This window comes from Rhizopus microsporus (genome assembly GCF_002708625.1).
Source record: "Rhizopus microsporus ATCC 52813 unplaced genomic scaffold scaffold_2, whole genome shotgun sequence".
NCBI lineage: Eukaryota > Fungi > Mucoromycota > Mucoromycetes > Mucorales > Rhizopodaceae > Rhizopus > Rhizopus microsporus.
In genome coordinates this window covers 1,552,908-1,562,879 of record NW_019671917.1, presented here as the reverse complement: position 1 = coordinate 1,562,879, position 9,972 = coordinate 1,552,908, and the positions used below count along the sequence as shown (strand labels likewise).

At 39.1% G+C, this 9,972-nt stretch overlaps 4 protein-coding genes across 4 annotated transcripts; all 4 read right to left on the bottom strand.

Annotated features, from left to right (window-relative positions):
* Window positions 1-60: 60 nt before the first annotated feature.
* On the bottom strand, window positions 61-1,165 carry RHIMIDRAFT_266210 (ras-domain-containing protein). Its single transcript, XM_023611890.1, has 8 exons — window positions 1,073-1,165; window positions 958-1,016; window positions 807-893; window positions 679-751; window positions 516-627; window positions 374-458; window positions 233-317; window positions 61-185 (listed from the first exon to the last, which is right to left on the bottom strand). The coding sequence occupies exons 1-8, from the start codon at window positions 1,137-1,139 to the stop codon at window positions 130-132; spliced, it is 624 nt and encodes a 207-aa protein (XP_023470202.1). The 5' UTR covers window positions 1,140-1,165; the 3' UTR covers window positions 61-129.
* Window positions 1,166-3,860: 2,695 nt separating this feature from the next.
* Window positions 3,861-4,106, bottom strand: RHIMIDRAFT_234091 (uncharacterized protein; the record flags this gene model as incomplete). Its single annotated transcript, XM_023608095.1, has 2 exons — window positions 3,861-4,045; window positions 4,091-4,106. The coding sequence occupies 2 exons, from the start codon at window positions 4,104-4,106 to the stop codon at window positions 3,861-3,863; spliced, it is 201 nt and encodes a 66-aa protein (XP_023470201.1).
* A 527-nt stretch (window positions 4,107-4,633) lies between these two features.
* On the bottom strand, window positions 4,634-7,854 carry RHIMIDRAFT_266207 (WD40 repeat-like protein). The gene has a single exon (XM_023611889.1). The coding sequence runs from the start codon at window positions 7,758-7,760 to the stop codon at window positions 4,938-4,940; it is 2,823 nt and encodes a 940-aa protein (XP_023470200.1). The 5' UTR covers window positions 7,761-7,854; the 3' UTR covers window positions 4,634-4,937.
* Window positions 7,855-8,741: 887 nt separating this feature from the next.
* Window positions 8,742-9,655, bottom strand: RHIMIDRAFT_266202 (uncharacterized protein). The gene has a single exon (XM_023611888.1). It carries the CDS (start codon window positions 9,504-9,506, stop codon window positions 8,757-8,759), a length of 750 nt encoding a protein of 249 aa, XP_023470199.1. The 5' UTR covers window positions 9,507-9,655; the 3' UTR covers window positions 8,742-8,756.
* Between the last annotated feature and the right edge of the window lie 317 nt (window positions 9,656-9,972).

Here is a 9,972-nt window from a genome sequence, read left to right as displayed (position 1 = left end):
ATTTGTGGCTTGCAAAATACGAAAATTTAAGTTGAGCTATAAAATAAACTGTTTATCTGTTGGGCCTAGTTATGTAATTGTCGAAAGCAAAGATGCTTTTAAATGATAAAGCTTTATTATAAAATGGTATTAACATGCACAGCCACTTGCTTCTGAGTTGCTACTATTAAGGTTTACTTTTTGCACTGTATATCAATCATTAGTAAAGTGATAGTAAGCATAAGCAACTTACTTTGATCCTTTTCTGAGCCAATCGAGTTATGATATCCGCTTATGCCTGGCAGTGCTTGAGCAATTTTTCTAAATAGCAATTTTACCTATAAGGGGTTCAATAAATCGTGTGAAATCCAATAAATACACATCCTTTATTTACATTATGGCCTGCTTTTGCACTGGTTTCAATAAACATCACATTCAATTCTTTGGCTCTCTTTTCTCCTTCTTCTGTTGTCACTTCTCTATCGTTTTACAAAATGTACATGTAAGTCTATGAAACAAAAGAGAGGCGCATATACCTTTTTTCATTTAGATCCGTCTTGTTTCCTACTAAGACTACAATGGCTTCATCTCCTCTTTCGGCTCTTACATCATCTATCCATTTAGTCGTGTTCAAAAAGGAATTTCGACCTTTTTTTTGTAAGAATTGTTAACAGTGGTATCGTATATATAATCCCTTACTTGATATATCATAAACAATGACTGCTACTGAAGAATCTCTGATATAGCTTGGGATCAAGCTTCGGAATCGTTCCTTGTACCTTTAAGTTAAAATTCCAATAAAGACATCTCATCAAGTTACACAATACCTGACCTGCTGTGTCCCACAACTGCAAGCGGACAGTTTTATCTTCAAGGTACATTGTCTTTGATAAAAAGTCTATACCAATCGTTGCCTAAGAGATATGTGTTTAGAGCATAGGCATATAAATGTAAATATATATATATATATATACAGACTTGGTATGTGCTGTCAAAAGTGTCATACATAAAACGAGTAATAAGCGACGTTTTTCCTACTTTTGATTTATTTAATAAAATCGTTCCAGCATTTTGTTTGTTTATTTTTTTTTACCGCTTTGTTCTCCCAAGAATACAAGCTTATACTTTCTTAAAGGACTACTAAATTCTGCAGAAGTCATGTGGCTAGAAAAGAAAAGAAAAAAAAGAGAAAGAAAGAAAAAAAAAAAAAAGAGGAAAGGAATAGAAAACAAAAAATAGTGTTGTTTAGTGTGACCAAACTGCTTGGAACTATTCAACAGATCTATCTGCATGTACAGTGCTTCCAAAAAGCAATGTCGCAGCCAATCAAAATTAATCTCGCTGGCAAGTCAAAGCCAATTTCTCATTTTCAGAAATACGACTTTTAAGATGAGAATCCTATTTTTACTTGGTAAACACTACAGGTACGAAGAAATCCACGAGAAGGCTAATACTACGGGTGCTACCTATGTTGTTACTATACAACTTCACACTACCAGAGTCTATGCCTAGTCTAAAGCTATCCGGTTCGCTCTCTCTGATATAAAATATGAATTCATCATAAGTACAAGTGAACTAAGTGGTCTTTATTGATCAAACTGACAATATAAAGCTAGAATAAATAAATAAATAACAACATCTCTTTTTATCTCTTCTTGAAAAGGAACAAACCAAGATGCTGACTTTATAAAGTCATATTTAGCGTGGCGCCACACATCTAAAAGCTTTGTTGAGCGACATCATAGGTAGTAGGTAGAGGCAGTGCCCATAAAATTAGTCTAACTTCTGGTGCATGTAGTGTTTTCCTTCAATCAATGCGCTTTTCTTCTCTTATCAACATGAAACTGTTCATCATCAAAAGACAGGCATCGTGCATGGTATTAGGAGAAGCAATTGTCGAATTAAACAGGCTGAAATGCAAAGCCATTATTCAAGAGACTCCTTTCCAAGTGATATCTACAATTACCGAGGACAAAATGGGATCTGTTGCTATCGGAAAACAGGCTGCTGAACGTGATCCTTTCACATACCAAAAATATCCTTCCTTTCTCAACTTTTTTTTCTTTCTTTTTGTTGTCTTAGAATCATCCAAGTCTGATGATTCAATTGATTCTAGATTGATTCTAGTAAGTTTTTTATTTTATTATTTTAGTTAGGGTGCGACAGGGCTAAGCATGAGATATTTATTTCATATGTTAGGCATCGGGTCCACCAAGTAAAATGTTCTTGATTTCTTTGCTTGTATTGCATCGAAGCAAAAGCCGGTTGCCAATGAGGAGCAGCATAGTTACGGACATTGGTCAATGGAAGAACTTGTTGATTTACTCAATGGTTTTCTGGCAAAAGACGGCCGCTCTGGCCGTTCAAAGATATGTAGGGTTGGCGCCACGACTGTCCGGATGAGAAGTCTATGGATACTCAAAGAGGAACATCGACGTAAGTGACCTCGGTGTAAAATTTATCTTTACAACTATAATCCCCTATTTTTCTTAGGTGATGCTTTGAGTAAAGTCTTCAATACACTTTCCTACAAGAAAAAGGTGCGCGAGGCAAGTGGTAACTGGCTTACAGTTGAATACTGTCGCAGATCCAAATACAATGTCTCACAAGAACAACGAGCAAAACTGATCCAACGCATGACGGAAATCCTGAAAGTGATATGTCTTTGTGAAAAGATGTATGTGCCCCCCCCATTTTCTCTACCATCTCACCCTTGCTTGAATGTGATTTCAGCAACAACATTGCCATTGTGCTGGGCAAAATTAAGTACAGAGATGGTCATTTTCAAGGTAAAGCATTAAAAGGCAGGGTGTTACATTCATATCTCATAAAAAATTACTAGACTTTGTCATGCTTGTCAAATCATCAAATGCAGATATCATATTAGTCACCTTTGATTATACTGGACTCACGATATCATTTCAAGCAGAGCAACATGGTTTTCAAAAAATACGATTTCGATTTCGTTTAAACATGATATTTTATTGATAGTCCAAATGGGCGCAAAAATAAAATAACGAAATAAAATAAACATCTGTCCGGACCCGTTCAATCCTTTTGGAAGTGAATGTTAGCGAAAAAAATCCTAATGAGTACAAGGGTAAAAAATGTAAACGGAAATTAATGAATAGGTTTATCAATGAAAAGTTAAATGAATTGCTTTAACCATACAAGAAACTTTTGACCATGAGGATGCTTAGTAGAGATCAATTTGTTATAGTGTAGCTGATCTAATTCATGTAGTAGGGAGCATATAATCGACCACCGTTGAGATCAGGTTAGGGCTAGGTTTGGGGGAACCGAAGGGCGTAAAGGAAGCATATTCAGAAGGAAAGACAGTGGATCACGTATAGTTTCAGGCGTGAACAGACGTCGATGCATATCAAGGCAACTAATAGCGTGATTCTTGGATAGCAGTTGCGTTGGGTGCTTGGGACATGGTCGAGGTTTGCCACCGAGAGGCCAGCCTAATCTCTAGCGTATACAACGACTGCGCTCTGACTTAGACATAGGCAGCCAGAGTATAGGATCCAGAGAGGTTGATCGACGGCAGCTAGAAAACAATTTGGAGTTTCGGCATCGTTGGCGGATCTCCAGATTCTGTTGCAAAAAGCGCCGTTTAGCAGCCTTGAGTGTCGTATTTACCCTATAAATACTTAATCTTGTCGTATGAGATTACTATAAATCTATACTCTAAGAATGAATAATGCAAAGATACTGACAACAATACATGTTATTAACATATAACGCGATATGCCCAACTATTATTGGACATAATTAAATCGGTTCCTTAATAATTCTATCTTCATATAAAATGACGCTGTTTGTAATATTGGGCTCTCTCTCTCGTCTTGATCTTAATAAAGAGGTTATATAGAGACTCATTGACTTATACTTCTCTTATAATTTTCTACTGTTCTGATCAATACTTCATTGAGTGAGCGAGTATCGGGTTCTTCAGTAGTAGACAGCACCGTTTTCCAAAGCGATGTACGAGAGAGAGCGTACCACTGGCTTTCTCTGGTATTGCGGATATAGGGTAACAGACAAGCAATCAGTGCATCTTCTGGAAAATATAAGAAACAAAAGAGGAACTGTGCCTGTAGTATACTGACTCGTTCCGACATGAGGAAGACTTCGATTTCTGAAAACGCGAATTTGATTTTGATTGGCCAGCGACATTGCTTTTTGGAAGCACTGCATCTGCGCTTTTATTTTCCTAGAGTCACTGTCTCTGTTATTTACACTTTTACGCTCTCATCTTGTCCTCTACTTTTTCAAGAGATTTATAAACACGCTCGATGTCTTTTACTTAAAAGTTAGTGTAACCTCTTTAGGCTTATGTTATCTGAATGAATATCAATATTGATCTGAATGGCTTGGAAATAACATAAACTTGTAGGCACAAGGTCAATCTCTTCTTAATATCATGCATATAATTATGTGACGTTTTGGGTGTGCAGCCATTAAACATCGTTACTTGCATAAACACATACACACACACCCGTGCATGCGCGCATCTGCGGAATATAATGTCCACTCTTCTTCTTTTTATCTTTGCAACACGATGCTAAGAGACATGTTCACGGACAAAAAAGTAACGCATATTGCACACATGCACACACACACACCCAATCATGTACATTTAACTGGGCTGAATTTATATAATATTTAAGAATCCTCTTCTTTATGCTTTTCAAATCAAAGTGCTGCCCCCTTCCCCCTTTCTCCCTTGTTTTTTAATAGAAGCGCTTGCCTTTTGCGCAGAAGAGGGACATTTAAAAAGTGGGATGATTTTTTTAATAGCAATATTTCTCATAGAGATGATCTTTTCTCTTTTTCTTTTTCCTTTTTATTTAAAAGAAGGTATTGTTTACAATAAAGATGATAGTTATAGCAATGTTAAAAATGAGTTTGGGTATGCTGTTAAGTCTAATAAATTAGAATTTATATAATGGTTATTGTAGAAGTTGTCGATGTTGTTGTTGCGCACAGTCAAAAGAACGAGAACAGTTATGCCTTTGTGAGCACTCTGCTGCATTCTTGATTCCGCACACATTATTTCTCACAGGTGGTGATATCCTTCGCTTCTCTCGACAACATAGCCCGCCATTCTTCTTCTTGTTCACCCCTCCACAACATCCATCTTTGCCTCGTGTCGCTGATGAGCATTCACCATCTTTGGTTATTTCTTCATCCTGTCCACTTTCCTCTAAAATGCTGCTTGGCTTTATCACTTCTTTTTCTGATAGACTGGGTTTGTTATCAACATACACTAGCTTGATAAAGTTACCATAGTCACAAGCAAATCCTCTTCCGTCCATAGGTATCACATGGCGAATCGTAGAGAATGGTAGATTTTCACCAGCCTCATCTTCATCACGATCTGCAGCGTCGTCTTCGTCTGAGCTACAAATACGCTTGTATTTCAAAGGTGGATCAACTACTGAACCAGCAGCAGTAGCAGTATTGTTGGACGATCTGAACAAACCAAAGAATGAGGTAGATATACCCTCTTTTACAGGCAAACGGTCTTCCTGATCTAAACTAAACGTTTCAACAGGAATCTTCATGATCTCTTCACCCTCTTCTGGGTCATAATATTCAAGCGCAGCAAACCAGGCTTCCCACTCAAGCTTCTGTCCTCGTCGTCTTCGAACACCCGCCAGAACCTTGTTACAGAATACGAGACCACGACCTGCAGGCTGATCAATCTTGCCCAAAAACGTAGGAAACAGAGATACATGAGCATCACCTCCTAATTGTTCAATATCTAACAAGTCTATATTATTTGTTGGTGTCGTCTTTATTGCATGGGTATGTCTATTGATCGTCTTCTTAGTCTGAGAAGGCGATCGTCGTCGTCTCGTCGTGAAATCGCCGCTATCCTCTATCTTGCGGTGCTTGTACTGCTTACGAAAATAGTCCCGAGTAGACAGCGTGCAAGAACCTTCAGAGCCTTCGAGACGTGCCAGTCGCCATGCATGGACTTTATTATCCAGCGCACTGGACGCAATGAAGAACCCACTGCCAAAACAGCTGTCACAGTCACGGCATGGACCTACTTCACAGGATCGTGTGATGGCAATTTGTTGAATAGAACCTCGGTGATGATGTCGATCTGTTGCAGAACTTTGATGACTCGTAGTGCTTTCAGTGTCTGATATCGAATCCGTCAAGAGATCGTTGAAGTTGGAAAAATGGCGAATGGGGCCCCCGATTACGTCCTTATTTTTCGCTGGCTCTGCTTTTCCGTCAGACAGGGTGCATACGGGTTCACCTGTTTCGAAATTCCACACCTTTAGGGTACCATCCAATGATCCAGAGACAAGGATGCCCATGCCGCCTAAAGGGTTCTCAGTAGCCATTGCGGTGATTGGACTGGAATGTTCAACGGTATACAGCAGTGTCCATTGGCTTGTCTCCTGTAGTTGGCGTTCCCAGCATTTGATCGTTCCGTCTTTTGAGCCCGTAAAGACCCAGGTAACACCCAGCTTACGATGATGGGCCTTGGCGTCGACAACATGAAGCAGTGTGATGTCTTTTGTGTGACCTGTCTTGACAGTTTGGATGCACTCTCCCGATACAATGTTCCACTCTCGGATTAAGCCGCTCTTATGTACCGATAACAAATAGTTTTGACACATGTTCGCCTCTGGTCGTGCACGAGCAGCAGCTTCGGCAATTAGCGGATGACAGTACTCTGTAATGGCACCAATAAATTGAATATCAAGAATGCGATCCCCATTGCGATGCTTATTGTTATGCCCATTTGGCTCACGGCGTGTCGAACTAAATCGGTTACGTAGCGTTGGCTCGTCAAGGACAACTTGGGCATGATGTACTATATCCATCTCACGTACGACAACACCTGTGTGTAGATTCCAAACACGGATCGTATGATCATCATATCCAGCAGCGACCCATTTATTGCCGCGGTCTACCTTGGTGCAGATCGGTTTCAAGTTTTGGTTCTTGGGTAATATCACCGGCTGATGTTTCCTCTTTATTGGTTTGCGGTAGTCTGGATTTAGTGTTGCTTGTAAGATGCCAGAGCGAGAATACAATTTGTCGAGTCGAGCCATCCATTTGGCCTTTTCAGTGTCCCAGAGAACAAGTCGGCCGTCATGACCACAAGATACGAGACTACCTTTGGCATTGGCGTTCAGTTGCTGAATATCTGCGACATGTTGGTGGGTCAGGGTTCGCACGTGTACGTCCTTGATATGTGCTCTCTCCTGGTTAAAGATGACCTGCGCCGTGATGGCTCCTCGGTGGAGACCGTTAGCATCATATTCGTGTTTGGTGTTTATGCCCTTGATGTGAACTTTGTAAAGATCATGAATGGACCAAATAAAGGTAAGAATAGCAAGAACTGATTTGTTGAAAGCACGGACAAGCAGCGGTAGAAGCCACTGGTCGCGCCATTTGGGCGTCATCCATGTGATGATACCAATCAAACACAGCCAGAGAATTAGCATGGGAACATTAATGCCTAGTAAGAACACGACCAGATGCTGAAGGATAGAGTGAAGGAAGAGTCGGAAGAGAGAAGGAGGTAATTTAGGACTGTACTGGATGTTGAGCGATTTGGCGTGATAGTAGGTTTGAATCTTTTCAATGTAGCTTTCAACGTCAGACACATGGTCATTGATAAACAGAGAAGGTGGCTCAATCTGAAGCCAAGTGTACTCCTTTTCAGGGTTAATGATGGACCAAAATTGATGAGAGAGGTGATAAACATCTGATTGATAGTCAGGGATGTAGTTTGGCATGGTCATGTTGATGTTAAGTGATGAAGATAATCTTTTGGTCGTATGAAAGTGCTTTTCTTTTTTGGTGAATAAGGAAAGGCTGAGAACGATAAAACAAAGCTAGAGGATATAAACGTGAGAAAAGAAGGGTTGGAAAGATAATATATGGATTTACCATCAACGAATTCAACACACGGTGAGTCTTAAAATCTTTGCATTCAGCACAGGATTTAGATTCATCCTTGTCGTCTGTTCCTTGAACAGGACAAAAGTCAGGAGGTAGTTGATCAGTGTCTCCATCATAGTTGGCAAGTTCATGAAGCCTCTTGGACATTTGTCTGTCATCCAAATCAGTCAACTTGTAAAAATAAAAAGGAGTCAATAAAAATGACGTATAAGGAGTAACTCTTTAATACCTCGACTCTTTTGATATCAATCGACAAAATGGCGATTACAAATGTCATTTGAAGGATATAATCAACAATCAAGGCTACTTTGGCAAATAAACAGAATTCTTTGATAAGCGCCTTATCCATAGCTGTACCCACACTGAGGATCATGAGTTCGGCCAACAGAGTGGCTGTCATGGGTAGTCCAACACTCTGAATACCTGATAATTGTGATGATTGATGTTTGTTTCAGGGAATGCTATATAAATTATATATATATAAATACCTCTACTAATTTTTTCCTTGACAACCATGTCACAACCAGCATCAAGCACAGCATTTGTGAATAAAAAGATATTTTCCAGACAGGCAATATTTACTGTCAACAGAGGTAAATACCAAGGCACGTTGTTGAATGTGATGCCCAGTTTATCAAATATGCCCCATGTCGTGGTGAAACAAGCCAACGATAAAAAGACGGCAGCTAATCCAAAGGTATATCCCGATTTGACAAGATGTGATTTACCGAATGCTATGGAAACAAGATAAAAGATGACGATATACGCAATAACAGACAATTGCACTTTAGGTGGTATGTCATAGGGTAACAGTTTGAACTATTAAAACTTGTTATCTATATATTGGACAATAATAGAAATAATAGGCTTGCCTTGTACTGTAATGTATGTGAAGGGATATCTAGAGTGGTCCAGTACCAATCGGCTTTTCTCCAGGCTTCATGCTTTATATCAACCATATCTAATTCTTGCTTGACTTGGTCTATAATTTCTTCCCATATGTTCAACGTCTCTGGTTGTTGTTTGAGTACGAATGAAAGTAGGATAGCGTCCGCTTTCATATATTCTCCTTTGCTGTTAAACGTAACATTGGCATAAATAGAAAGAGGATGTGATTCGTAATGTTGTACATGGGTATAGCTACTTTGTTGTCTCCAATCCTGTTCATCTTGAAATGCAGGAGGCGCATGTATAAGACATTGATCATCATGTTGATGGCAAATGTGAAATAAGGCTTCGTTAGTTGTTATTTTTGTGTATATTGAATGAGCTTTTTGGACAAGTTCAAAACTGATTGGACGATCAACATGTGAAAGACGAATTTGTTGAATGATATAGTTTGGATTTGATGTTGAGTTATCATATTGAACATGGGGTGAATTTTGCCAAAACTGACCGTCAAGAGAAGTCGTATGCTGTGCTGTATGCGATAAGAGCTGTTTTCTAATGACGGGCAAAGAAAAGTAAGAAATAAAAGAAAGAGAAAAGACGAGTAGGAGGTTGGTTCTAGAAGCGATAAGTTGACCATAGTGGTAATATCGTTTCGATAGCCTCTTTGAGCATCTTTTAACCACTCTTATTGGCATCCTTTTTTATTATTCACAAAGAGTGTGGCAAAAAGGGAAAAAAGATAAAAATTGGGGGAATTAATTTGAGAAGGATTTTTAGGGATTATTTCTCAGCTTGATTCCCCTGTTCACAACATTGGCTCTGTCTTTCTCTCTTTCTTTTTTCTGTCCCTTGATCCACTTGTGTCACTTTTATACGTTTTGGGCTTACTCATTGTTTCTCAAGTTGGAACGGCTTTTTTATAGGAGAGACAGAACGGTGGAATCCAAAGAATAAAATAGAAAGAAATAAGAGGATAAACAAATACGCCCCTTATTTTCAACCCCCATGGAGATTCAATTTGTATCCATGGATACGGTACCCTCATTTGTGTTTCTCTGTCCCTTTATCTTTCTCCGTTTTATTTTTTATTTTTTATTTATTTTTGTTTTTGTGCAGAACAGATCAAGATTACCCTTCGTACAACTATCGGAACTAAAGAGA

Bases quoted from the DNA above. Each gene is read 5' to 3' on its own strand.
- RHIMIDRAFT_266210 (XM_023611890.1), bottom strand. From the start codon at position 1,139: ATGACTTCTGCAGAATTTAGTAGTCCTTTAAGAAAGTATAAGCTTGTA. The intron at 1,017-1,072 runs GTAAAAAAAAAT...ATAAATCAAAAG, and splicing joins ATTCTTGGGAGAACAAAGCG to TAGGAAAAACGTCGCTTATT. The intron at 752-806 runs GTATTGTGTAAC...TAAAGGTACAAG, and splicing joins TGTGGGACACAGCAGGTCAG to GAACGATTCCGAAGCTTGAT.
- RHIMIDRAFT_266207 (XM_023611889.1), bottom strand. From the start codon at position 7,760: ATGACCATGCCAAACTACATCCCTGACTATCAATCAGATGTTTATCAC.
- RHIMIDRAFT_266202 (XM_023611888.1), bottom strand. From the start codon at position 9,506: ATGCCAATAAGAGTGGTTAAAAGATGCTCAAAGAGGCTATCGAAACGA.